At 40.1% G+C, this 27,825-nt stretch overlaps 2 protein-coding genes across 5 annotated transcripts; both read left to right on the top strand.

The window, feature by feature from the left end:
• On the top strand, nt 1–7,504 carry LOC308390690 (glucagon receptor-like). The gene is made up of 13 exons (XM_080872932.1): nt 1–934; nt 1,220–1,322; nt 1,442–1,552; nt 2,167–2,288; nt 3,458–3,564; nt 3,862–4,018; nt 4,278–4,437; nt 4,759–4,819; nt 4,899–4,968; nt 5,088–5,179; nt 5,283–5,421; nt 6,396–6,437; nt 6,788–7,504. The coding sequence occupies exons 1-13, from the start codon at nt 875–877 to the stop codon at nt 6,857–6,859; spliced, it is 1,296 nt and encodes a 431-aa protein (XP_080729058.1). The 5' UTR covers nt 1–874; the 3' UTR covers nt 6,860–7,504.
• Nucleotides 7,505–8,489: 985 nt separating this feature from the next.
• Nucleotides 8,490–27,489, top strand: wdr90 (WD repeat domain 90). Of its 4 annotated transcripts, none has more exons than XM_080873313.1 (43): nt 8,490–8,781; nt 8,924–9,015; nt 9,166–9,342; nt 9,446–9,584; nt 9,928–10,098; nt 10,381–10,507; nt 10,842–10,909; nt 11,171–11,244; nt 11,838–12,038; nt 12,200–12,262; nt 12,352–12,420; nt 12,511–12,621; nt 12,716–12,861; nt 12,964–13,021; nt 13,250–13,368; nt 13,903–14,064; nt 14,167–14,297; nt 14,453–14,569; nt 15,077–15,312; nt 15,409–15,545; nt 15,626–15,756; nt 16,250–16,380; nt 16,483–16,644; nt 16,897–17,025; nt 18,297–18,430; nt 18,514–18,548; nt 18,672–18,788; nt 19,041–19,175; nt 19,314–19,396; nt 19,469–19,571; nt 19,827–19,948; nt 20,760–20,913; nt 21,053–21,243; nt 21,396–21,564; nt 21,723–21,846; nt 22,912–23,083; nt 24,180–24,302; nt 24,491–24,659; nt 24,869–24,999; nt 25,681–25,824; nt 26,805–26,921; nt 27,068–27,152; nt 27,295–27,489. In XM_080873313.1, exons 1-43 carry the CDS (start codon nt 8,769–8,771, stop codon nt 27,450–27,452), a joined length of 5,430 nt encoding a protein of 1,809 aa, XP_080729439.1. In that variant the 5' UTR covers nt 8,490–8,768; the 3' UTR covers nt 27,453–27,489. The 4 variants fall into 4 exon arrangements, with proteins under 4 accessions (XP_080729439.1, XP_080729438.1, XP_080729437.1 ...); XM_080873312.1 differs by having other exon boundaries at nt 19,041–19,208; XM_080873311.1 differs by having other exon boundaries at nt 19,041–19,235.
• The last annotated feature ends 336 nt before the right edge of the window (nt 27,490–27,825 follow it).

Genomic DNA, 27,825 nt, shown 5'->3' with positions numbered 1-27,825 from the left:
CTCATTCTGCTGTAGGCAACTTCCGAGGACAAAAGTATTGACTGCTTTGAACTTCTGAGGTAGCTTCATTTCCCGGTGAAAAGGCCAAAATTAACTATCAAAGAACTACAACAAGATTGTTGAGCACTGATCCACAAACTATGAATCATGAGCTGACTGAGCTGCGAAAGGCCCTTAAAGCGAAACAGGCTGAGAATTTTCAGTTAAGCAGGACGCGTAAAGAGCTAAGCAAACCTTGCAAAGGCTGCTAGGTGAAAGAGCAAATATGTGCATCAACCTAGACAAGAACAAGGTGACAATCGGGAAACTCAGCAAGGTCTGAGGTCCCGAAAAGGAGGAACTCGATGAGCTGAGTGCAAAAAGGATGCGAATTATGCAAAAACACTTGAAATGAGCAAAATAGGAATTCATTAGACAAAGATGGAAATGTAAAAAATACAAAGAAGAAATTGTTGGAAGTCCAGAAAACACTTGAACACGAGAAGATCGAAGTGATGGAAGAGTGGGAGAGAGTGGAGATCTTGTTAGACCTCCCATGTGCAGCCCCATTTTTGTATTTTAGTACCATCAGAAACGATTAAACTTAAGAAAAATTGGTTGAATTAAACTGAATGAATTGAAAATGTCCAGGACTGCAGGACAAAGTCTGTGCTTTTAGAGCTGTAATAGCTCAGATCCATTTTGAGGTTACTGGAGAGCTTTAGAAAAGATATGGCCATTGAAGTTCAATTCATGAAAAATCACTCTCTCAAATGTTTTTACTCTGTGATCTTAACCACTTTCTAACAACTTCTAACAACTTCCATCCGTCACATATACTGTACTTCACTGCCTCCTCTCAATTTTGCAGATAAAGAAGAACAAGTCTGCAGCGATGGACCTTACTCACAACTTTATAGTGCTGACCTGCCTGCTGTTCCTCCACCCACTTAAGGTTAGCCAGTGAAAATAGACAAAGAGGATATCTACGGCTGTTTTTTTTATTATCTAACTTTGATACATCTCTTCAATTAATCCTCTTCATGAAACAAGCCGGTTTAGCTCTTCTGGTTTTAAGGTTATCCCCTGTTTTAGTAGTTTTCGTTCTGATTGGCTGCCCTTCATAAACAAAAGGTTTAAAGTGAAGGTCTGAGCCTGAGAGCGAGTAAATCATGATAGAGCCAGAGCTCTTCTTTGACATCATGTTCTGAATAGTGTTTTTATATGTATCTCATTATAGGTTGAAAAGGTGAGTGCTAAAGTTCTGGAGGAGACTTATCGAAAGTGGGTTCAGTACAAAGAAGACTGTTTCAACACGATAAGAAATGAGTCACTGCCTCAAAGTAAGCAACTGCGTGGTAGAGGAAATATGGCAATATGTGATGGAATAGCAAAGGAGTTATTGAAATGTTAAATCAAACCTGGGGTTTTCTCCTAAGTTTCTTTTTGTTTGGCCTTCCAGCGGGCTTGTTCTGTAACCGGACGTTTGACAGGTATGCCTGCTGGCCAGATACTCCTGCTGGTGTTATGATCAACATCTCATGCCCTTTCTACCTGCCCTGGTATGACAAAGGTAACAACAAAAAACTGTCTGTGTCTGTCAGTTTGTCCTTTTCCCCTTTCAGTAGCTGCCAGTCTCTTCTTATTACTGGTCAGTGAGATTTTGCTGTGGATAACCAATCTTACATTTAATTGTACATTTTGATCCTCACTGCTGACACTAAAATGAAAGTAAAGCATACACTAAGTGTTGGCAGTGAGAGCTTAACTAGAAAACAGGAGATGGTGCACATTCTGTCAGAGCTAAGCCAACTGCAAATAGAAGTTATGCTGATCATCTACAAACCAAATGTTTGGATGCTCTGTAAATAGTAAATATTTATGAGATATGCAAAATGATTTATATATCTCTGGATCATGTTCATATCTGGGTTCTTCTTCTTCTTCTTCTCCTTCTTCTTCTTCTTTCTGGAAGAGTTGCAGTGACTTCCAGGACAGAATGAACTATGGGTTTTTATATAGTAGCTTTAAGTCAGTTTTTTTTCCTGTGTTCATCAATCATGAACATTATGCATCTTTATGTCCTGTGAGCAGTGATTTAGCTTGCCTCTGCATGCTTGAGCCCCCAGTTTCCCTTAACTTGTACTAGGCAGGTGGTGACTGAAGGACTAACTGTGTTTTGTCCAGTGTCCCAGGGTGTTGTGCGTAGGCGATGTGGATACGATGGCCACTGGGAGAGAGAGGACAATGGACAGGTGTGGAGGGATATGACACAATGTGAGGAGGAAAAAGAGGTTGCGTCTCAGGAGGTATGGCTACAAAGTAGTTTTTTTTTTCTTTTGTTTTCCTCTGTGGGGAAACATAGTTTCTTTTGTTTAGTGCTCAGTGTGTGTTAAAACTGTGGTCCTTTCTTATCACACACAGGTCTCCATGAGTAAACAACTCAACTCATTCCTGACAATTTGCCTTGTGGAACAATAAAGTATCTATTTGTATGGCACTAAATCACAGCAACAGTCACCTCGAGGCTTGTTTTTATTAATAATATTAATAATAACACAGTTGTGTACAAGAGCGTAAGGGGTTACACAAGTTCTTTGTACAAACAAGAATACACCAAAGTCATAAATACCTTTACAAAATGCACATTAGCCACTGAAAAAACAGGAATATAAAAAAAAACATTCAGTGCTGGAAAAAACTAAAATGTGAAAAAACTGCATCTAAAAATTTTGTTTTTAAAACTTGGGTAAATGCAACCTATGACGACCTGCTAAACATGACACACTGCAACGTATCCTTTTCACAGTTTTGCCAAAAACTCAGTGAATTGGACCAATTTTGTAGACGGGCCGATAAAGTCAGACAGGAAACAAATACTTGAACTTATTGCTCCTAAAGGTGGTTCTACAAGCTACTCAATCACTCTGTGTACTTCATTTTTCACACATTGCTTCATTTTGGGTTAACGTTTGTGTAATAAATAAACACACAGTGTAAAATATCAGTGCTGCAGTCAACAAGTTTCAAAGGGCGAAACGTTTACTTTTTACGGTCTCCATTTCCATTTTATTTTGTACTTTTGAAAGTTTCTATAAAGCTTGAAGAGTAGCTGCTTGTACAAAAGTCCTTCACTCCCATTCAAACTACAACTTCAGCCACATTTCTTTTACCCTGCAAGAGTGTGAGTCACTGTGAAAGCTTCCCATGGCTCAAAAATAACCGGCAAATCATTCATTCAAAATAGCTCCATTAAGAAAATTATAAGCCTGCGGTGAAAAGAAGCCAGGACGGCTTGCTTCCAAGAGCACTGGTGTATTCAACTCGTCCTGATATGGTGAATGACAATCATCTGATAATGCCAAAAGTTTTTATCTGAAAACAAAGCAGAGGCCCTTCCTGATTTGGCTTTTGTTCACTCTTCACTTTAAGTAATTTTAGTTTTTTAGTTAATAAAAGTGAAAATTTGTCTTTACAGCTGTGGTTCAAACAGTTAATGGTGAGCTTCAGGATGCTGTACACCGTTGGCTATTCCTTGTCCCTCTTCACGCTTATAACAGCTCTCATCATTCTTCTAAGCTTTAGGTAAGCTCTGTGATAGATGTGGAAATCTTGTTTTTCACTATACTGTCAAACAAAACTCCACAAAACATAAAAAGTTTGTAAAAAGTCTGATCATCAGATCATCACATAACATGCTGAAACTTTTATTTCCTTACTCAGTGACCGCTGCTAAGATCCGTAATCCAAGATTCTAAAAGCACAATAGTTGTAAATTATGTTCCTTGGTGAATCAGATCATTTTTTTAAAAGCGCCAGAATCCACAGCATGTTTTTAAATCCAGGCAATTTGAAATTGTATTACTCTGTGTTCCTTGGCAGGAAACTGCATTGCACCAGAAACTACATTCACGCTAACCTCTTCCTGTCCTTCATCCTGCGAGCTGTAGCGGTCATTGTTAAAGACACAATGTTGGAACATCACTGGGGAAGAGAAATCATGAAGCCGACTGATGTGAGTGAGATGCTCAGTCATCAGGTACGTCTCGAAATTTACTGCTAATTATTTGCTTAGATTATTTGGCAATAGATCAGTGTGTAGGACGTACTGCTTTGATGCTAGTGCATTCAGGTAATTACGTAAAGCATGTTTAAAGACCACTCCCATGGAAATGGGTGGCTAATTTGCAAACTATTTTATGAAAAATAGCAAGTTTTAGAAATTTTACAAGTGCCATGCAAAGACCTTTGATATGCAATTTGTATTTTTTATGGGGTTTTTTTCCAATTTCTTTTAGGCTGCTGTTGGTTGCAGGATAGCACAGGTGATCATGCAGTACTGTGTCCTGGCCAATCATTATTGGTTCTTCGGAGAGGCTATTTATCTGTACTCAGTGCTTATTGCTTCAGTCTTCATTGACAGCAACAAATACCTACTTTACATCTATCTCGGTTGGGGTGAGTTCCATCTCTTCGTAAAAAAAAGAATCATACATTCAAGGGGTTAAATCTGCTTTTTGTCAAAGAACACTTTATCTTGACAGTACTTTAAGCTGACATGTTGCAGAACAATAGAAATGTGTCACCACGACGCCTCTGCTCCTCTTTAGCGCTGCCTTTACTCTAGCACTCAAAGGACAAAGCACGCTCTGCATCAGCAGGAGAGCTTTTATAATATGGATACCATGGAACAATACACACAGCATGCTATTTGATTCTTAAACTTATTCTTGAAACCTGCAGTACTGAACCCGGTGATCTCTGATGCTTTCACATTAGGAACTCCACTGTTGTTCGTTGTTCCCTGGGTGGTGGCGAAGATGTTGAAAGAAAACAAAGAGTAAGTGTGCAGACGTGTCCTCATGTGACAGATCATTGTGGAGAAGGGGTGGTGACATCTATCTACCTTTTTTTCTTAGGTGTTGGGCTGTCAATGAGAACATGAACTACTGGTGGATTATTCGTTTCCCGGTTCTTTTAGCTTCACTTGTAAGATGATTTCTGCAAATAGTCCCAAAAGTCTGCATTTATATTGCATGGCTCATAATACTTTGCATGATATACATCTGAATAAATAACAATGCATATTATGATTTTCTGATCAACAGATAAATTTTCTGATTTTCATGAAGATCCTGAAGGTCATATTTTCCAAATTGCGAGCCAGCAACCCAACTCATTACACCGATTACAAACTTCGGCAAGTTTTCTCAGCATTTGTTTAGTGAGCTGGATCAGAGATAGACAGATCATAGTTCTGCAGTGGGACAAGTTACCTATCTGTTTTATTTGCATTTTTTTAGGCTCGCCAAGGCAACTCTTACCCTCATTCCTCTGTTTGGAATTCATGAGGTGATTTTCGTCTTTGCTACAGATGAGCAGACGACAGGCGTTCTGCGCTACATCAAAGTGTTCTTCACACTTTTTATCAGTTCCTTTCAGGTAGGCAAGAACTTGTGAGTAACCGCTGGTTTTGCAGGCACACTGATCAGATATGACGTTAAAACCAAGTGCGTGATACTTCCTCCTCTGATGATCAGGCTTCCCTAGATGCTTGAGTGGAGTTTTTTTATGGTGTGACAGGACGCTTTGTTCACCTCAGAAAGGCGCCTCCGTGTCGTGGTCCTGAGTCTTTGGCCCAGGTTTTTGAGTTTGTTTGGACTTTTGAGATGGTTATGTTTAGTTGTTATGTTTGTTGATGTTCTTTGAGTTTTAGTTATCTTCTACTTTTGGCTACTGCTCTATTTCATGTATGTTCCCTTTTTCATGTCCAGTCTGTGTTTTGTCTCCCAGGTCTGTCATGTATTTCCATGTCTGTTTATCCCCTGTCCTAATGTCAAGCTCACATCCTTGTGAGTCTTACTGTGTATGTCACTTCCTGTTTTACTTTGACTGTTCCTCGTCTGATGTGCATTATGTTCAGTTTTGCTTCCTGTTTAATTAGTTGGATTCCAGCTGTCTTTCCACCTGTTGCCCATCCTCTTGTTATTCTGTGTATTTAAGCCCTCAGTCTCCCTTGCTTTCTTGTCATGTTGACATCGTACTTCTTCTCATGTTGTGTGTGAGTCAGTCAGTCAGTCAGACAGGAGCATTAGTGGTTCAGTTAGTTTACTCCAGCTGTGCTCTGTGTTAAAGCTGAGTTTTGAGTTAAGCCTGCATTTTGAGTCCTCTCTCTGCCACACAGCATTACATGAGAAGTCAGGGAGTACACTGGTGCTGAGGGGCCAAAGCTGTGACAACGTGATCATTGTAATTCTGAACACATGTCAGAGACTTCAACGTTGTGGCTGATCAATTTATGTGTGTCACTGGGGGGAGAAAAGAAAAGCTGCCTAGATGTGATCTAATTGATTCATTGAGCAAAGAACATCTTGCTCAAACTAAACTGGACTATTTTTATGAACTGGTGTCTCCAGGGATTTCTGGTGGCTGTGCTCTACTGCTTTGGCAATAAAGAGGTTTGTTGTTTCATTTCTTTCTCAGAAGGTGCTAATAACTATTAGCTATAAGTGATTTTGTAAATAACAGACAAAATACTTAAACCATAAGTTTAAAAGTGTATATTTTTAATGTTGAGACGTTGTTCTTAGGGCTGATGGGACAACATCACAATTAAAAAACAGGCATTATTGTTTCTGTATTCTTTTATTTTTTTACTCTAAATGTTCTGTTGCAGGATTTGCATCCTTAACAGTCTAATTTTAATGACATCACAACAAATGGGCTTTAAGTTTACGTCTAAACTGCCGGAAGCTTTATGAAAAAGAACATTAATTCTTAAATAAGTTATCATCCTCTTTGGGTGCAGGTGCAGGCAGAGCTAAAGAGGAAGGTGGGCAGGTGGAGAATGGCGACAGAGACTGTATGCTGTGGACAGTGACTAGCTGTGCTGGATCGCATTTTGAGGCGTCAGCAGCCACCAACCTCTCCACAACCACATGCTTCTTTACAGCACTTTCCATCAGAGTTAGAGAAAGACAACATCCAAAGCCATGTGGATCAGGATGCGATTGGATTGGACAAGTCACAGGGAATGCAGGTGTCCTTCCTCATTCATCTTAAAGACCCTGTGGAGCTACTCCCACATGTTGTGAATACAGATTCAGACTGAATACAGCCTTGCGTTCATTGTACATTTCATTTTCGGTGAATAGTAAATGAACTGGTACTTATATAACACTTGAACAGTAAATATTACAAGCTTCATTCACCCACTCACTGACACATTCATACAGCACGTTCTAAATATCACTTGGATGGCGGCATCAGGAGCAATGTGGGGTTCGGTATTTTGCCCAAGGACACTTTGTGCACTTAAGGAGCCAGTGATTGAACCACCTACTGTTAGATAATCCACTAAACCTCCTGAGTCCCAGCTGGACACTACTTAGTGTAGTTTGTATGTTTAAAACTGTGAATATGAGGATGCACTTTGTAAAAACCGGTGACAGTGATGAGTTAAAACATGAGATATCACATGAGAAATGAGTGTTATAAGCAGGATAAGGATTACATGGATATTTGTTTTTACTGACACTTTTAATGTGTGAATAAAGCGGCTCTACTAAAAAGTTTATACATCAGCCAAGCAAATAGATTTGTTTATGGGTTGATGAGACCTTTCTTCTTCTTTTGGTTGCTTTAGTTGTCGCCATAGCAGATCATCAGCCTTCATCTCACCCTGTCCCTACCATCCTCCTCTGTCACACCAACCTTCTACATGTCCTCCTTCACTCCATCTATAACCTTGTCTGTGGTCTTCATCTTCATCTCCATCTTCAGCATCCTTTGTGCATGTCCAGACCATCTCAGCCTTGCCTCTCTAATTTTGTCTCACATCTTTTTGAAAGTACCACCATCTTCAAATCATATATCATAGCTTTCACTCAGGTCTCATTACCATCTTGCAAATCTTCCCTTTGACTCTTTACACTTGTGACACTCATCTCCACCTGCTTTCCCCTGCCTGCACTCTCTTCATCACCTCTCTACTTCACTTCTTCATGTTTGCTTTGGATGGCTGACCCCAGGTATTTATAGTAAAATATGACCGATGAGTAAACTAAACTGTTGTGAAGTAAAGAATAGAACAGTTCGATCAAGTCAAGTCACAAACTAGATCGCAAACTTAAAAGAAAAAGCAGTTATACACGGAAATTCGATGTAGAGTCATCTTTGCGAGATGTCCTGTAATATAGTTTGCTTTTTTCATTATTAATTTTCTTCTATAAACGTTATCACCCAGGAGTACAGGGATTTAAAACCCCCGCTTTGCTTTATGGGAAGAAGGCAAATGTGCTAAATTTGTTGCAGTAATTGTTCAAAAATTAATGCGATCGATAGATATCGAAAAGACTCATAGAACATACAGTATATTTACTTTGGATATAGATTGTGCATTGCTGGACACAACTCTGTACCGAAAGGGGGATCACATGTGCATACTGCCATGTGAAACCGGGGGAAGAAGAAGAAGAAGGAAGCAACCCGCTAGTAAGCGTCATGACGTCATGGCCGTCGTGCTGTCGTTGGCAACGGCGGAGGCTGGAGCGGGAAGCAAATAACAGCTTTGATATGTATCAAATGTTGAACGAGCTGCTGTTTACACGGTACCGGGAAAACTGGAAAACCCCGCATCTTATGATGTGAACAATAAAAGGTTATGTTTGGCTTTGAGCTCCGGAGAAGGCAGAAGGAACTTTCCCGGTTATTTAGTTAACTGTCTGCTTGCTAGCTAACTTCCAGACTGGGATATCAACAGGTGGATTTTCTGTTTGCTGCATTTATCAATGGCCTACAAAGGTAAAGTGCACTTTAAAGGTTTGAATGAAATCCATATAAAATACAACAACGAAGACCGAGAGACAGAAACCCTGATTTTAAACGAGAGTCAAACGTTGTTAATAACTAGTTAAACCTAACTCCAGCTTTTCTAATTGTGCAGATTGGCAGCATCCCTACGTTAACATATTCAAATATGTCCGAGTAGAAGAGTGGAAGAGGTCGGCAAAAGAGGGGGATGTGTCAGCATACACGGTAACTTTGTACACACTACACTTGCCTGAATTACCCTTATGAAATCAGTAAAGACTAGTTTGTCTCCTCACACAGGTTGAGGATTAGTTTTTCTAAAGATAAATAGAATTTTAATTGTTTGAATGTTTTGTCCAACATTGCGTCTCTCAGGATAAGACACTGAAGTGTCCGGTGTTCAGGATCAGGGGCCCTGTTCCTGCCAACAGCTTCATCCTGCTTCCCAAAAACAGCAGCCAGTCCCTGGGGCTGACAGGACGCTTCTTCTACCTCCTCTTCAGGCCGACCCCCGGCAAATACTTTGTGGTCCACCTAGATGTCGCTGCAGGGGTATCATCCCTTATTTGGCTGCATGATCCATTGTGCATATCATTCATTTTTGCTCAGAGAAATCAAGACTGCGTTCCCTCTTTCTCTGTGCTGTGTTTTATAGGAGGGTCAGGTTGTCCGTATCTCCTTTTCCAACACGTTCAAAGAGTTCAAGTCCACAGCTACATGGCTTCAGTTTCCTTTCCTGTGTGGAGCTGCAAAGGATTCAGTTTATGAAAACACAGCTAAATCTGCAAGACGGGGTAAAAACTATTCACACTCACGCTGCCTGGTATACTTAAGCCATTTCCAGTAATTGCACAGATTGTATAAGAAGGATCTAAAAAGTGAAGCTAATGCAGAAATGCCTAAAATCAGCATTATTTCTAAGGGCTGACTTAGAGGAGTGTCAGTTTGGTTTCATAAAGAAGCCCCATCTCTGCTTTTGTATTGAAGTCTATGAGAAAACAACCCTACTGCTTACTTGAGCTATGCCCTCAGACGCTTTTTTAATGAGCTTGTGGACTCTTAGAAATCCTATAAAAGTATTATTTAATACAGAGGGACTGTTACTTTGTAAAAATCACACATTTTTATTTGATATAGGTTTGGTGGGTCCAGCTCCTACATCAGTGCGCTGGACGTGTCTGATGCTGGACCTGCAGCTCACGCTTTCTGACTACCTCAGCCGCTCCTACAGTCACCTGAAGAATATCAAGTTATGTGCCAACATGACAGTGAAAAACATGTTTACCAGTGACTTACTGCTAGACCCAGGTGAGGGCAAAACTTTCAAACAATGGACGTCTTACTGTACATGTATATATTTTATATGTGCAGTTAATTGTTTAACTGCTGTTTTTCGTTTAAAATGGCCAGATCAAGTTATGAAAAAGAAAACTGGACAGTGTTTTTCTGTGTCTCTGAACAGAAAACTGCAAAACCAGTCAATTCAACGAGCAAAGATGATGAAATACAGCTGCACACAGACACACATGTTGAAGCTTTTAAAATCTTTAACCCAGTCATTGCTTATTCATTGTTATTATCTTTTAACAGGAGTTTCCTTCAGTCAAGCTAAGTTAATGGGTCTGACCTCGTCTCAGGGAACAGGTGCCATACCCAGAGAGATGTCATTTCCTGTGTCCAAGGGAGGCTCCTGGCATGATCTGTATGATTACATCAGGTACAGCTATAGATATTCAGTTTAAAGCAAAGTCCAGAAAAAACACTTTTCTTGATACAAAAACTGAAATTTTGGTGCAAAGTGGTAAAGATTAGTCTCATAGCCACGCTGAATATTTGTAATCCATATCAACAACTTCTTTGTTTGCAAAGTCATTTAGGCTCTCAATATGTGGACATGTACTTGAATACTGTCTTAAGGGTGGATTTTTCCTTTTGTGATGATTTTAGAAATATTTACACCTATCTGCAGCCTAAATTGTTATTGATTTAATACAGATGTTATCTGCCTTTACCACTGCTACAAAGTCATTCAACTTTTCCTAACCCAACAGGTTTCCCTCTGAAGGTACAAAGTTACCGTTTGACTCCATTCAGAATGGCAGTCCACAGTCAGAGCATCGTAAGTAATGAAAAGGACACTCGTCACCAAATATACTGAAGAAAGAGCTCGCCTCACCTCAAAACACAATTATGCTTAAATCGGTTCTTTCTTTCTGGTGTTAAATTAAGTCTTAACTCAAAGAAAATGAAACTACTGGCTCAATATTACATGCCTGATTCATGGGATGTGGAATCTGAGGTGCTTGTGTTCATCAAGGTAATAATACCAGTAGTAATGTATCGTAGATGACTGGTTTCCATTTTCCATTGTATTCTCCAGGGTCTACTCCCAGCCTCAGCAAACCAGTTCAAGATCGTGTGTCCCTCATCCACCAGATCACCAACCCAAAATTAGTAAGACTGATAACATTTAGCACATTTTTCCTTCCATGGTGAATAGTACGGTATAGATACTTTTACCTGGATAAATAAAGGAATATGTATCTTTGAGATTAAGAATCCTTTTTTAAAGAGAGACCAGGCCAGGAGAACGGCATAAATTACAATAAATATTACATTGAACATGTGAAGAAAAGAGATACAGCTGACATTCAGTACAGGCAAACATCTGAATCATGTGCAGTAACAGGTCACTACATGAGCAACATCAAAACCAGTCACTCTGACCAAATGAACTGTTTTCTCACCCTTTAAAACAGATTTAAACTCCTGCATTGTAACCAGATGTAACCAGACCACTTTTAAAAGCCCCTTTTTCCTCATTTCTCACTTTAGACGGTCATTAGTAAAAATACTTTGAGAGCGTTTGCTGTACTGGTTGTCATTTTTACACATACAGTATAGACACACAAATAAGAAGAAATTGGTCCAAGCAGAGAGAACTTTCAATTGGACCAGTTTTCACTCCAAGTATATAATTAGGTGGAGGCTTATGATTTTTTTTTTTTTAAGCGTACATCTTTCTATATATGTTATTTTCTTCTTAGCTATCAAGAAATAACACCCCTGTGGTGGCCAGCATACCTGAGCTGGGTGTAGTCTCCACTCACCAGAATGATCTGTTGGCATCCTCCGGTTCACACAAACTCGCGTCCAGGCCGCCTTCTGAGGCTGATGATGGTGGAGTTCATGTGTATGTGCACGCTGAGGAAGGCCTGAGCAAACGTGGGGAAGAAAGTGAAGATGAGGTGATGCTTCAGTCCTCCTATTAAAATAAATGTCCAAGCTTAGGATGCCCTGTTATATAGCACATTCTATTCTTTGTACATTCTGCTGTATTTGTCCTTCAGTGCTCTTTGTACAGTTGTGTGTGAGCTTGAGAAAACCTGTCGACCTTGTTATGTTACAGTTTGTGTGCACTCCTGTTCCACGGCCTATGCGTCTGTCACTGTCCAGAGAAGCCAAACAGCAGGTAAAAGGGTGGAGATTGAAACGAAAACAGCCGCCAGGACGTGGTTTGTTTCTAAAATCTTAGCATTTTTTTTCTGCTCTTTCTTTTAGAAGCTGCTCCCAGATCCGATTCTCAGGCTCAATCGAATCATCGGCTTTGGAGGAGCTACTTTTAAATGTGTATGGTTCTCTGGAATTAAACCCCTAAATAAAACGCATAACCATCAATCCTGAAAAAAATTTTAATAACTGCACTTCATTGCACCGTAGGCCCTGTGGTCCAAATCTGGCGATGAAGTGGTGTATCCGTGCCATGCAATTATCGTCTCTATGAAGATATCCTCTAACCAGCAGAGATTCTTCATCGGCCACACCGATAAAGTAAATGAGATCCGGTGTCCTGCTCCAACTCAGCAATGTGAAACATCCAAAATAAGATACTTAAAATTCAATATTACACTTGGTGTCTTTGTAGGTGTCTGCACTGGCTTTTAATGGTAACACAACCCTCCTGGCCTCAGCGCAAACTGGCAACAACAGTGTAGTTCGGGTGTGGAACTATCACAAAGCAAACTGTGTGGCCATGTTCAGGACTCATGCACATTCGTTATCCTGTCTTAGGTAACCGACTGCAATCACACAGAACAATAACGTGTAAGTTTGTTAAAAACCTTGTTTTGTTAAATTAGATTTTTCTTCTATTCATCTCTTCCTATTTTGAAGCTTCTCCTACGGCGGTGGCATTCTCTGTGGAGTTGGTAAAGATAAGCACAATAAAACAGTGAGTTCCATTCATTCAAATCTTATGAAAATCCATGTATGAAAAGAATTATCTCTAGATGTAGAGTCACAGAGGTCGTTAGATCAAGATGAAACAATTCTAAGAAGCTTTTAATAATATTAACCCAAACTGACCCACTTTATTTTTATCAGGCTATAAATGGCTCTTCTTGTTGGAGTCTGATTCTGCAAAGCTGTCGGGTGATTGCGTCTGTGTGTTATTTCACAGATGGTTGTGGTGTGGAACACTCTGAATGTTAGCAAAGGTGGAGAGGTGTCCATCTTGGCCAAAACGCACACAGATGTGGACATTCACACCATGAAGGTCGCCTTCTTTGACGATACAAGGTACCTCCGTACTGCATATGTGTGTTTTACCATTTGCACTTGTGTAAATGTTAAATCACACATTCTACCATACTGTATAGCATCATGTTATTAGTCTTCAACGAATGGATTGTCACTCTCTCAGCTGTTGGAAGCTTTGAGGACACTGTCCTCTGAAGGTTGATCAGTTTGATCTCTAGTGCTGACATCATGTGGATCTTGTGAAGCTCTTCATAAACTGCAAACAGGTGAAGGTTTATCAGATTTAAATGCAGGCATGCAAAGAGTCACACTGCAAACAGTGTTGTGGGGATTGTGAGGAAGAGCCCAAGAATGAAGACTTCATTGTGGAGTGAGATATTCCGCAAAGACAGTTTCAACCAATCGACTCATCATTTATAACAATTCAACCTCAGATGAACAACAGTACACTCTGCCATTAATTATTTATTAAAAACAAATAAAAATGCAGAAGCAATGTGTGAAAAATTAAGTGTATCGCACTGTAGTTGAGAATGGAGACAATGGGAAAATCTGCATGTGTGCTGCTTTTAGGATGGTGTCATGCGGTCGGGGAAATATTCGTCTGTGGCGAGTGCGGAATGGCACACTGCGTTCCTGTCCAGTCAACCTGGATGAATACCAAACACTGGATTTCACAGATGTGGCCTTTGAGGAGGGAAACTCTGATGAGCAGCATCTTGATGATCGAACACTGTGAGCGAGCAAATCAGCACGCGGGTTTTCTTAACTTCAGGAGAAGTGTGAAACGAATCTGACTCCACTGAACATGTTCGCTCTGTAACTTCTTCCCCATAGATACGCCAGCACTCGGAGTGGGCATATCTTTGAAATAGACTACAGCAGCGTTGTTATTAAAAACGTGAGGAGGCTGTTACCTGCACAGACGCAACATGCTGACCGCAGAGAGAAATGGACTTTTAATACAGGTGGGTTGTTAGAATTCACAGTCGTGATTCTCTTCAGGTGACATTATCTAAACTTAACTTGTCTTCAATTTAACATTTGATAATTTACATGATTAACCCCCACCTGAAAAAATAAGTCAAACGACCATAATGTGACTGTGTTCGTCCCATCCCAGGTCCAGGCATTGCTATCAACAGCATCAGTGTGTCCTCATCATTCTGCGCCACAGGCTCTGAAGATGGCTTCCTGCGGCTCTGGCCCTTTGATTTTTCTACAGTCTTCCTGGAAGCTGGTAGGCGCAGTCATGAGATGGCCTAACATTCACCTGTAGCTAACAGTTACCAGAGGCAGTGATTTAATCTTTAGGTGATGAATATTTAGAGCTTTGATGGGTAAGATTTATTTATGTTTTTGTTTCTCAGACCTTTCTGATTTAACTAATGTTATAGACACACATTAGATAACTGAATTAAAACATTCTCACTACTTTGATGACATTGTAGATGGATGGATGAGGTTGAGCTAAGCTTTAAGTGTACTCTCTGTTTTAGTGGTGTTTAAATTAAGAGTATGAGCAGTATTTGCCTGATATGAGAAATCTGTGAACTCGATACACTCACTTTCCGTCTTCAGGAGTTTCGGTGTATGAGCGGATTTGAATTTGAAGCAGCCACCTCTACAGGCTCTCCATCAAGGAGTACAGCAGCTATGGCATTTTCTGCTGTTAGTGTGGCTAACTGTTGGTGATCCTGGGCTGTTTAAAAATAGCTGGCTATGTACATTATTTGTATTTTTCCAGAGCACGAGGGACCTGTGAGCACGGCGCTAATCTCATTTGATAGCCTTCGCGTCCTAGCTGCCACCTCTACTGGTAACCTGGGCTTCCTTGATGTGAGCAGCCGTGGTTACAACACACTGATGAGGTCACATACAGACACTGTGCTCGGCTTCAGCGTCGACGGCATTCATCGGCATCTCACAACAGCTTCTTCTGATGGCACAGTGCGAATCTGGAATATGGATTCCCTCCACCAGGTCTAACTAAAAAAGAAAACAAGTATACAGAAACTGTCCCCATTACCAGTAGCACATTTATTGATCAGAGCGATGTTTCTCTTGTCTTGTGTTCAGCTGTATGATTTTGTATCTGAAGACAGCCCCTGCTCAGTAGCCTTCCATCCGGGGGAGCAGATCTTCTCCTGTGGTTTCAGCTCTGGCATGGTCAGAGTCTTTGCAATCTCCAGTGCCAAGCTGCTGGCGGATCATAAGTACGTTTTAACTAGCCCGGAGTCGGCACCGGTGGCAGTGAAGAAGCTTTTTCCATTTATATGTATTTATTTTTACACAGGCAGCACAGAGGTGAAGTGGTGGGTCTTGCCTTTTCTCCAGACGGCGAGTTCATGTACAGCGCCGACTCACAGGGGTCTCTGGCACTTTATAATTCCTCTGAGGAAGAGCACAGTGTCATCAAAGTTGTGTGTATGTATACAAACAACCACTTCAAGTTATTCTTAGTACACCATATGTTACCCATAAGTAGAACTTTTCTGCAGACACAGCATCAAATGGGAATAACTCACTGTGCCATAACATGTACTGTTTAATTTTAAAAGCCTATAAGATAACACGTAAACCAGACTTTTAGTTTGGTTATTAGTTTTAGAAAAAGTGTAGTTAAACTGGACTCTTATGTCTATCTACCCTCTGCTGCAGGCTGCTGCAGAGCCACATGTTGGATTTATCTGCCCACAAAGCTTAAAAGCTGTTATTCTTTTCTTTTCCTTTGGATTAGTTTTTTCTCCAACGTTTGTTTTATTGCAACAAAAGTGCTGATTTTCATTCATTGCACTTCTACTAGGAACAACTGTGTTATGTAGATAATGTTTTTTATTTGGTTGAACATGGTCAATTACTTACACTATTTTAAATTACAAATATAAGCTGGCTTGACACTCTATACCTTTTCGGTTAGGTAATGTGGTGGCTCGAGGCACTGAGCGCGCTCCAGACGCGCTCACAGTAAGCAGCGACAGTCGCTGCCTGGCTTTTGTCGGTCCCTCAGAGTACACTGTCACCGTTGCTGACGCACGGACTCTTGATGAGGTCAACTCTCACACCGTACAATCTGCACTTTTCACTTTGAGCATTAGAGTCTGGGTTCTTCTGTCTTACCCTGTCCACACTGACACATAACTTCTTTTGTAGCTGCTACATGTAGATGTGAGTATTTTGGATGTAGAGAGTCCCCGTCTGGATTCTGCCCTGAAGGTCTGCTTCCCTCCGGCCTCCACCAAACACTTGTTGGTTGCCACATCTGGTAACAAGATCCTCTGGGTTTGCACCAAGACAGGCCGCCTCCTCCGAGAGGTAACTGTTCACAACAGCTTTGTTGTAAAATCCATGAATTACTTGTTGAGTGGTTCCAAGACTGAGTATTTGCTTAAGACAGAAACATGGGAGATGCCTGGGGTTGGTTTTCTCTTTAGAGATATATGGTGCTACAAGACAAGAAGCTTAGAAGTTTGTCATAATATAGTAACTAAGATATTATTGTATCGTTTTATGAACACAGTTTGTATCTCTTTGTTTCTGAGTGTTGTTTTTCGGTTTTTCTGACAGCTGTCTAAAGTGCACAAACACTACTGCTCGTCCCTGGCTGTGAGTGACGATGGTCGTTTCCTGCTGACAGCCGGACACAACGCTGTGAAAGTGTGGGATTATAACATGCAGCTTGATATTAACTCACAGGTAGTCAACAAAAGAGTAACTTAGACTCTTTAGAACAAATATTATCAACTAAAGTACTTGGTAAAACTTTACAATACAGCTCATGACAAAGGGTGTAATTTTAATATGATTATATATAATAATGATGAATACAATTGCATGGAATTTAAATGTATTTTATTTCAAATTACATTATAATTTTTACCTAAAAAGTGCTTAAAGGTAGACACACCAGAATTAGAGGATAACAAGCCAGGTTTTTATAGAAAGCAAGAAAATAATTAGAATGTAGGTGCATTTTAAATTGTATACACACCATACTTTTGTGTGTGTCACATCAAGGAGTGGATTACTTGTGCCTTTATTTCACCAATATAAATGTGATAAGGACTGTTCTCACTTAGAAATGGAAAGAAAGAAAATAATAGCATCAACATTTGCATCACCGTGTGACCTTATAGTGATGGAGCCAAGTCTGACTTATTTATTTTCTTTCACAATCACTGTTCAAATGTAAATTTCAAAAGTAAAACACCTTGAAATTAGGAAAGTTTAAACCCCGCCATCATATGGCCCGCGCCCTGAAAAGTACACTGTTGTACTTGTAAAACTGTAAAATATGGGTTTTTTTTCTAAAATTATCAAGAAATTATGTAGTGCTTAAAGTTGCTTACAGCATAACTTGTTTGGCCTTTTTTGAAATTACTTACAGTAATTTTGTTTTTCTTGTGTGTGTGTGTGTGTGTGTGTGTGTGTGTGTGTGTGTGTGTGTGTGTGTGTGTGTGTGTGTGTGTGTGTGTGTGTGTGTGTGTGTGTGTGTGTGTGTGTGTAAAAACCTGACTTGTTATTCCCTTATTCTCGTGTATCTATCTTTAAGTGTATGCTGTACTTTCAAACTAAGGTACATTGATTTACCATTTGATAAAAAGGAAATGATCCCTTAGACATGGACTGTATTATAAAGTATTACTAAATGTTTGATAAAGTCGTGCTTGCTGCCTTATTTTACAAGTACGGGTGACATAATCATACATGTTGAAAAAGTCTAAAGAAGGCTTATTATGTCAGTGTTTTAATGGATTCTAAAAGATTTTATTGTAATGGATCATATTATTTCATACAATTGTCTGATTGTAGTTATAGTTTTGCAAGTATTGAGTGGCTACAGGTCACATTGCACTAATTTTGATGAGGATTGTAGAAATTATGTCAGCTGTAGAGAACAGACAGTAGTAGGAGGCTGATGTTTTAGGAGTTAATGTTGTGAAGTTAAATGTGTTCATTTCTACCAGATGTTCATAGGCCACAGTCATCCTATTCGGCAGCTTAGCTTCACCCCTGACCAACTGGGAGTGATCTCAGTCGGGGATGCCATTTTTCTTTGGGACTTCCTGGCAAATCCTGTAAACTCTACAGCTCACAGTTGGTAATAATCACTCTTGAGTCTTCTTAACAAATGTTTATAACCTATATTGGTTCATATTTATTTGTCTCTGTCTTCACTCACAGCTCACCTTTCAAAATAAGCTACGCTCCGAAACCAGGTGACATATTTAGTTTGCTCCAGTTCAGTCTTGCTTTAATGATGCAAAATGCATCTCATTCTTTTGCTTTTACCAATTTGAAATAAATAGTTGGTCTTGCAATTTTATATAACAACTTAACAGACACTGAAGTTGATGATATACAATTGTCCAACGGTATGCCTCGAAAGACAGCGCCGCTCCCCTCCTCACCACCACCACGACTGGACATCAGCAGCATTGACCGGGTTGGACACCGAGGTAAATTTGTGTTTTGTTCGTCTGCTTCCGCTTGTAGTTCCTGTCTGTGGTGGACTGTATGATTAGCTGATCAGTCTGGGACTTTGTGCACAGTCTTATACTGATGGTTTGCTCTGAGAAACTGATAATCAATCTGCTTGTAGATTTTAAGTTGTTAGAGTTATTGCCATTGATAATTTTTGTCATATAATCTGTAAATTTAATACAGTCAAGTTTGCTTTTAAAGCAACAGTTTTTTTCTGTCTCACTCAGATTTGGGGTCCTTGTTTTCTTGTGACACCCCAGCAAAGACAATCCCAACTGCATCAGCACCAGAGACTGGTTCAGGTCTTTCCTCTGATCCCAGACCTGCTGTCTCCTTCCTCAAAGTGACAGATCTGATCAACGGTTCTCCCCTAAATAGCAGTTATATGGACACTTGTAAATGCAATGTTTTGGGGGGTTTTGGTATTATATTGCTGTTGTTTAGCTTTCTCATTTTTTTGTTTGTTTTGTTTTTTAAATTGGTGCCATTTTGCCTTTCAGCTGAGTTGAAACAAAAGAAGCCAGTACGTCCAGACTGTTACAAGCACTTTATCCCACGTTTCAAGACATCATCACTTGATCAGGTAAACAGACACTGCAGCCACAATATGCTTCTTTAGATTTGCTGTCCTGTCTTATTTTCTTCTCTCTTCTAGTCTGTTGTAGCTCCAGAAGCACAAGAAGAAGGCATAAGGCTCAAAGCAGTGATTGGCTACAATGGCAATGGGCGTGGCAACATGGTGTGGAGCCCCGACCAAGGTTAAGATGATATTCTGAAAGAAAAACATAAAAGTAAAACTGAAAATATTGTGTGACATCAGAGTTATGGTATGAACTTAAGCTTGATCAAACAAATAAAAGTAACCTAAAGCACACTGGCTACTACTATTGAAACTTGAGTAAAAATCCAACTTTCAAATCAAATGCACGAAACACTTTTCTACTCATAGCAGCTTTTAAAACGAGCCACCTAGTATAGCATTGCTTAAACCCAGCAGTTATTTTCCGTTGCAGGTTTATTTGCATACTCTTGCGGATGTGTGGTGGTCGTGGAGGATCTTCATACAGGAAGTCAGAGACACTTGCAGGGCCACAGAGAAGAGATCTCGTGCCTTGCGGTTACAAATGATGCACAGGTAAAAAAAAATTTAGTTCGAAACTCAGTACTCAAACTCTACAGGTATGTTATCTGAAATATTATCTGATATGAAATGACTGGTGGAGCATCAGGTGTGGTCTGCTATGATCAAGGTACAAAATAACCACATTTTTTAGTTGTGTGCTGAAACCAAACACTCCTGGTCATTATGAAAAGGCTTCTCTAATAAAATCAAAGAGAAACGAGAGGGAAAGTGACCACAGCCAAATAGTGATTGATAATTATATTTAATTAAAATGAATGCACATATAGGGAACTAGAGTTGTATTATATGAAAAGTTTCTAGAAGATTACACTTCTTTGCTTTGTATCCAAGAAGGCAACTGTTGTTTGGCCTGACAAAAGCAAGAGGAACCTGGGAACCCTGCAGTCATTGAGTCGACCATGAACTCCTCTATTTATCAAAGTATTCTAGGGTAAAATGTGGGGACAGCAGCTACAGCCTGGCTGAAATGATCCCAAGCACAGCAGCAAATCTACGACAGAATGACTGAAAAAGAAAGCAATCAGAGCGTCACAATAGCACAGTCAAAGTCCAGACCTCAACCTGACCTCAAGCAAGACCGTTTGGAGAGCTGTGCACAAACAAATGCCCACAAACCTCAATCAACTGAAGCAATGTTGTAAAGTAAAGTAGGTCAAAATTCCTCCACAACAATGTGACAGTCATTTTTTGTTGTGTTTTTCCGAGAGTGTAATACTTTCATCACAGAGAGCTATATGATGTAACTGTCAGCAATATGAATCAACTGTGTATTGGGTTGTTTGTGTCTTTATTTCATTCTCAGACTATAGCATCAGCTGGTGGCACTAACTCCAGCAGGAGCCTTATCTCCATTTGGGACGTCCAGAGTGGAACATGTCGTCGCAGTGTCTCCTACCACAGCGGCGCCGTCCAGTGTCTTGCGTTTTCCAGGGATGATTGTTTCTTTCTCTCTGTTGGTCAGTGTCGTATCCGATTGCAGTTGAACTTTTCTTTTCTTTGTGTTTGTTCCGTATTATAAAGTAGCTGACAGCAATCGTCTCATCTGCTGCAAATCGTATAACTGCTACTGGCTTGTGACTCTTCACCATTACACAGGAGACTTCTCTGACCCGGAAGTGGCTCTGTGGAGCAGTAGGAACTTCCAGATGCTGTCAAGTGTAAGGGTGTCAGGACCAGTCCACGATGCTGCTTTCAGCCCATCAGCAGCCAGTCAGATGGCCTGCGTGGGCACCGATGGGGTATACTTCTGCTTTCTCCACACACAGGGCCAGGATGCAGACCTCAAGGTTAACGACCACAAAAAATCCATAAACACACACAATAAGATTTTCTTACCTGATCAGGAGTTTTGGGCCACATAATGTAGCCATCATTGAAATGTAAAAGAAATGATTTTACTTTACTTACATGAAGATTGACTTTTCCTTTACCCATATAGGTCCAGAGGGTGAAAACACCAGCAGAGGTGGGTGATGTGGAGCTGACGGCTCTCTGCTACCACATGGATGACTTCCTGTTCACCGGCACAAACCGAGGACATGTTTGCACCTGGGATGTTAGAACGCAGCGCTGCTTAATGACCTGGGAAGCCGACGAAGGAGAAATTGGTACAAATAGGCAAAATCCTCCATGTGTTCATGATAGCGTGACATTTCACCACACAGGAAAAAAACACAACAGCATCACTAGTGCAGCTTAGATAGAGATATCTTGGATATACAGCTTCTGCCACTTGAAACTGAATTGATGTGTTTTCTTGGTGTAGGTGTGCTGCTGTGTCGAGGGAACCGCCTCCTCACAGGCAGCAACACCCGCTGGCTGCGACTGTGGGAGGTAGAAGCGGTTCAGAGCTTGAAGGCTGAGGAAAAGGGCAGAGGTGTGGAAGACAGGTCTGTTGCTCAATTTTGAATGATCCCTCCTGTCTCATTATATCATCTCATTAATACAAATATACAATCCTCAGTCAGTTTACTAACGAGAATACAGGGCAAAAGGTAAATAATGTTTAACTGTTTTACTGCTTTCATCCATTGCACTGTCTGGGTGTATGTTGCAGGAGCAATAACATAATCATAGCATAGATTTACAGGTAATTCTGTATTTTTATATTTTTATATTACTGACTTGTAAATAATGGGTAGAAGAGCATAAGTCTGTGTCTGTGGTCGACTTGAGCTCTAGAAAAGAAGAGAAATGGTCTTTCATCTCTCATCCCAGAGGTCTCTTTAATTCTAGAAGAGGGGGAAAGCGTTAGGAAGAAAAGATGTTTGTCAAGTGTGTGCAAAACAACCAAGTAAAAGGTAAAAAGTTCACAGGTTATGGACAGATTTTGCCGGTTTTCCTCTGATTCAGTATTGTAAGTCAAGAGAAGAATTCTGAAGGTGTGAGCATGGTAAAATAACTCATGTGGAAATGTGCAAGTAAGAGAAACCTTGTAAATTAACCATGTTTAAAATTTAGTGTTCTTCAAGTTGCCTGACATTCGAGTTGTTTTGCACATACTTGCCATTCTCTCAGCCAGTTTGTTGTCATCATCGGATAGTCTTGAAATATTTTCCACATTTGCAGAACATTTCATGACTACTTCTCCTTCACTGTGGGCCAACTCATTCCCCCCTTTTCACTTTAGGTCTGTTTTCTATCCTTTGTCTTCATAAAAATAAGTTATCTGGGCAGTTGTCTTAAAATGTGCTTAATAAAATGGTTGTCATTGGCTGTCTGTCTCTAACAGTGAGCAGTGTTATTTGTGTTATGAATAAGAACAAAAAATGAGAAACAGTATTTATGCAGATTTCTTTTTCACTTCGTGGTTCACTTATAAGCTGACCTCTTTCTCTGCATAATGCTCTGTCGTGTTTTTTGAAACATTAAGAACCAGGTAAAGAATAAAACAGAGACCTGTCTCTACTTTAATGGTGGATCAGTGCTTATGAGCACCTCTGTCTGTGCTTCAGTGGGACAGCAGTGGTGTTGGCGCAAGAGATAATGCTGGATGGGGCAACAGTGAGTGCATCGTTCGATAACACAATGGACATGGGGATTGTTGGAACCACGGCAGGAACCCTCTGGTACATCAACTGGTCAGATAACAGCAACATCCGACTGGTCAGCGGCCACAAAACTAAGGTACCAGTGTGACATTTAGGAATCATTAGCTCGTGACACAGAAATAATAATGTTCTTGTGGGCTGATTGCATGTTATACCTTAAATGTGTATTAATGAATGTGACTGTTAAAATATACAACTGCACATAGCATCATTATAAAAACTGATTTGTTATAGAGCTGATGTGTCCTGTGTTGTTTACAGAAGGCTCTCTGTAATGTCGACTTGACACTCTTTTCCTTTTTCATTTAGAAAATGTTTCTTTATATTTGTATAGCTGCAGGTATAATCAATCCAAGCTGCTGATTTTACCCCTCACAGATCCAGTCCATGTATGATAAGGATCGAAAGTGCTTCAAGCTCAGATGTTGAAGACTATTAATCATTTCCTCTTCATTTCAAATAAATTAGCCCACCATTATCTCTTTTATACTCAGCAGAAAACCTTTCTGCCTCTCCTGCTAATAGATAGAGTCCATAATCCTGTTTGAACAGGGAAAAATTATAAAGAAATAACAGACCTCAACAAAATTAACACTTAAATGATTATAAAGCATTAGAGACTTGGAGATTCTGGTAGTTCTAAGACAAAAGCATAAAAATGACTCCCTGGAGTTCAGAGGAACGGAAAATATAAAATTATTAAGGGTTTAATGATTAGTTAATTGGCTTCTTTATGAAATTCAAAGGCTGCCTGTCATTAAGTAAGTGCAATCTGTCCACAGCACAAAGAGTAGACTGTGAAAAGCCTGACATTATCAGATCAGTTTTTATTAAATGCTTCTTTTTTGACATTGCTTTTGGTTATTCACGTTCAGTTTACATATTGATTTGTCTGTTTATCTGACCTCCCACAGCTGTTCTCTTGTTTATTTTTTGGTCTTTCTATAAGCCTTTTTTCTCTCTTAAGAGAGATGCACAGCAGGCATTAATCACAATAATAATCTGCGCCTGATACAACAGAATGGGCTGTTGTGAAAAAATATGCAGAACCTGTAGCAAGAAAATGCCAGAAATGTCTTAATAAGATCTCTGAGGATGCTCTGTTTGCTTGTTGAATGTTATCTTCAGGCTAGAGAAAACACTTGCGTCTCTGTGTGTTCTCTGCTCTCCAGGTGAATGACGTAGCGTTTAGCTTTGACGAGAGCCACTTTGCCACCTGCAGCGAGGACGGCAGCGTGAGGGTGTGGTCAACCTCGAGCTATGAGCTGGTGGTGCAGTTCCAGGTGCTCAACCAGGTGAGTGAGTACACTCAAAGGGGATTTTGCCACAAGAATCATGTTGGATAGTTTCTACACCAACTGAAAGCATCAAAGCAAAACTGTAATGAACACATTGGCATCGATGCTAATCTCAGTAATATCACAGAATTATTGAAGCTGAAAATTAATAAGCAGCTCATGCATTTGTTTCATGTCTTCATCAGGCTTGTGACTGTGTGTGCTGGAGCCCTTTTTCCAGTGCAGACAGCACGTACGTGGCTGGGGGATACAGTGACGGGACTGTAAGGATCTTTCGGCTCGCCTCAACAGAGATGGAGATGAAGCTGCATCCCCATCACGTGGCTATCTCTGCCATCCAGTACTCAGCTAATGGTGAGAGAGGAGAGCTGAATGTAGTGTATTTACATTTTATCTGCTTTGCAGGAATAAGAGTGTGATAATATATTTCAGCTACGTCACTTTGTTCAGTGAAAATACTCACAGGAAGGACTTGCTCTTTTGTGCATTACTGTTCTGGAAGTAAAATTTAATGTTTCATCCAGTTGTAGCTTTGGAACTTTTTTTTGTCCCCCACTGTACAGGTCATGTGATCCTTTCAGCTGGGAAGAATGGTCTGGTAGCCGTCAGCAGCCCGGTAAATGGAGCAACTATTCGAGTCATAAAGGACCACAAAGGAGCGATGATCACCACAATCCAGTGTGTGATTGAACAGGTCAGCTCTCTGAAGTCAGAACAACAGAAACCGTGGCAGATGTTGGAAACCAACCACAAGAGATTAAGCAATATATATGAAAATGATATATAAACAACCTGCAGCTGAGGTCGTTTCGATAGAACCAGTCACAGAATCAAAACAGTGTTCTGAATCATTCCTTTTTGGATATTTTCATCCTTAAGTTTAAAGTTCTGCAGAGACTCACATGTTGCTCATAGACCCCACAGCACACGTTCTCACACCTGCGCGACACTGATGTAGGTACAACGTGCAGGCAGGACACATAACCCACACACTTTCTTTAATTACCTGCACTGTTGACACCTAACTGGGCCTAACTGGACATCACATAGACTGTGCTAAAGCGAAGTCTGATTCATTTGGGTATGTGCATTGTCACTCCTCTGGGTAATGTCTGCAAATCCCACTGCATGTGTGAAAATGAAGCTGAAGATGTAAATGTGAACTGGTAATAAACTTTATGGTCAGTATTAATCAGTGAGAGAAACACTAAAATTCCTCAGTGAACCCTGCTTCTTATACACAGAAATATATTAGCTAGAGTTAATGATCCTGTGTGAAACTATTTAAAAGCAAGACGTCTAACTTTAGTGATACTTAAAACCATTTTTCTTTCATCAGTACCTTTCTGACACTGTTTTATCTTCTCGACCCCAGTGTGAAAATTTTGGGCTGGAAGGAAATGACCTGTGGTTGGCCACGAGCGCTGACAGGCGCGTCAGTGTGTGGGCTGCCGACTGGATGAAGGACAAGTGTAATCTGCTAGACTGGCTGTCATTTCCTGCTCCCGCCCATTTCACGGTACAATCGGTATTTTAAGTAACAGTGCATAGTAATGAGTTGAAATGTCACTTCAATGGCTTTTTGTTTTGTTTGGGGGTTTTTGGTTTTTTTGGGGGGGATGTCAAGTTTCTGATGCAGCTAATATATGAAGTAAATTTTTGATAAGTGCATAAATAGAAACTGCTGCTACAGCTGGACTGGCATAAACAGGGTCACACAGAACTATATAGAACTCTATATTGGCTTGCAGTGTCTGCAAAAACATTCCAACAGCATAGCGAGAGCCCTTCAACCCCAATGTAGGATTGAAGGGCTGTATTTCTTTTGCTCATCCTCATTTTATGCTTGAGCATAAATCCTACCAGCACAGGACTGAAGTACATTTAGACTTTAAATATGCACAGAGTTTTAGTGAGTAATGCACTGTAAACAAAAGATTGTGTTGCTCTGTACAGTGAAAGGGAAAAAATATTAGTTGTAACCTGTTTAAAAAAAAAAACTGCCCTCCTACAGTAACTTGCCAGATGACACAATGATGAGCTAATAATATGCTGATGATACGAGGATGTATCTGTATGTTAAAACCAAGAAGCAGGATTCTTCTGCCCCTCCACCTCCTCTTAATGAGTACATTAAACAAAGGTAATGTACATTCAGAGCGCTTTCCAGAGGTGACTGTAAAATATGCCTCAAGAAAACAAGTTTTTTGCAGTCGAGCTTCTAATTCGGTAACCAGAGAAATGTTGGGTATGTGCTTTGCGTTACATGTGTTTCTGTCTTTAATTCTGCTCACATGGCTCTGTTTTGTTGACGAATTTAATATGCTATCAACTAGCCAACGACTGCAGATGAAAATGAGTCTGTGTGGCTACATCAGGCATATTTATATGATGAGTTTAAGTTCTCTTGTTAATTAATAAACATTTTCCATTTTAAAGAAACAGGGTTTTTTTTACCCGTCTCCATCTAATATTTTTTGTTCCTTCCATATGTTGTAGGGTGACAGCCTGCCCCCCAGCATGGCTTCCTTCTGCCCAGCAGACCACAGCCTGGTGGTTTACACCGGCTACGGAGTAGAGAAAGAGCTGTCTTTTTATAGCCTCACTAAAAAACAGGTACCACTGTACATTTTCTCTTTGCTTCACTGCATTAGTGCTTCGAATTATTCTTTTTTTTTTTTTATTCTTTTTTTTTATGAACGTATACTAGCAAATGTTGCACACAGACAGTGTGTGAAGCCTGTTTTTATTCCTATTTGCAGATAATCAAGAAGATTTCCTTCCCCCACTGGGCCACATGCATTAGCCTGTCTTCTAAGAGTCATCTTGTAGCTGTGGGATCACATGGTAAATGCTGAGGTTTTTTTCTTTTTCATTTGTTTGCTTATATTTTAAATGTGTCACATGGTTCCAGTAAAAACATTAAAGCTGCATTGGTTGGCTTCTGGCCAGTGATGAATTATTCGCTGTGTATCTCGTGTCTTATCAGAGCGAGTGCTGAAGCTGATCAAGTCAACAAGTGGCAGGTTTCAGGACTTCTTGCAGCACAGCGACTCACTGCAGACGTGCCAGTTCTCTCCCTCTGGGACACTTCTTTTCTCTGTGGCTTATAATGAGATCCTGCTGTGGGAAGTGCGAGGCCTCTGACCTGATCTGTGCAGGCTCATTATTTTTCACCTAGGTTTTATTTTTTTATGTAACCGTACTGTTTCTTAGATCGTTCAATCAGTTGAATATTTTTGGTGGAACTGGTGTTGTTTGTGGAAGACTTGTTGAAAGATTTGTCACATAAGTTTATCGACTGAATCATTTTTTATATGTATGTTTTTGAAATATAATGTTTTTTAAATTCAAGATCTTTTGTGTGTGTCTAGTTATTTCTATATATAGAGATGTATATATTGAGAGTTTTCATACAGAGTGTATGAATGTGTGTTAGTGTAAATGAGTGATAAACAGCTCTTGGCATTTACTATTTTTCCATTGGTGTGAAAATAAAAGGCAAGTGTAAAATTACAAC

Source organism: Rhamphochromis sp. 'chilingali', assembly GCF_963969265.1.
Source record: "Rhamphochromis sp. 'chilingali' genome assembly, chromosome: 22".
Taxonomy (NCBI): Eukaryota; Metazoa; Chordata; class Actinopteri; order Cichliformes; family Cichlidae; genus Rhamphochromis; species Rhamphochromis sp. 'chilingali'.
The sequence above is the reverse complement of the archived record's forward strand: the minus strand, read 5'-3'. Positions and strand labels throughout refer to the sequence as shown.

Excerpts from the sequence above, each read along its gene's own strand:
- wdr90 (XM_080873310.1), top strand. Across the intron at positions 13,369-13,902 it reads GCCTTCTTTGACGATACAAG|GATGGTGTCATGCGGTCGGG; the intron begins GTACCTCCGTAC and ends TGCTGCTTTTAG. Across the intron at positions 19,572-19,826 it reads GGTGTGGAGCCCCGACCAAG|GTTTATTTGCATACTCTTGC; the intron begins GTTAAGATGATA and ends TTTCCGTTGCAG.
- LOC308390690 (XM_080872932.1), top strand. The coding sequence starts at position 875 with ATGGACCTTACTCACAACTTTATAGTGCTGACCTGCCTGCTGTTCCTC. Across the intron at positions 935-1,219 it reads TGTTCCTCCACCCACTTAAG|GTTGAAAAGGTGAGTGCTAA; the intron begins GTTAGCCAGTGA and ends ATCTCATTATAG. Across the intron at positions 4,438-4,758 it reads TTACATCTATCTCGGTTGGG|GAACTCCACTGTTGTTCGTT; the intron begins GTGAGTTCCATC and ends CTTTCACATTAG.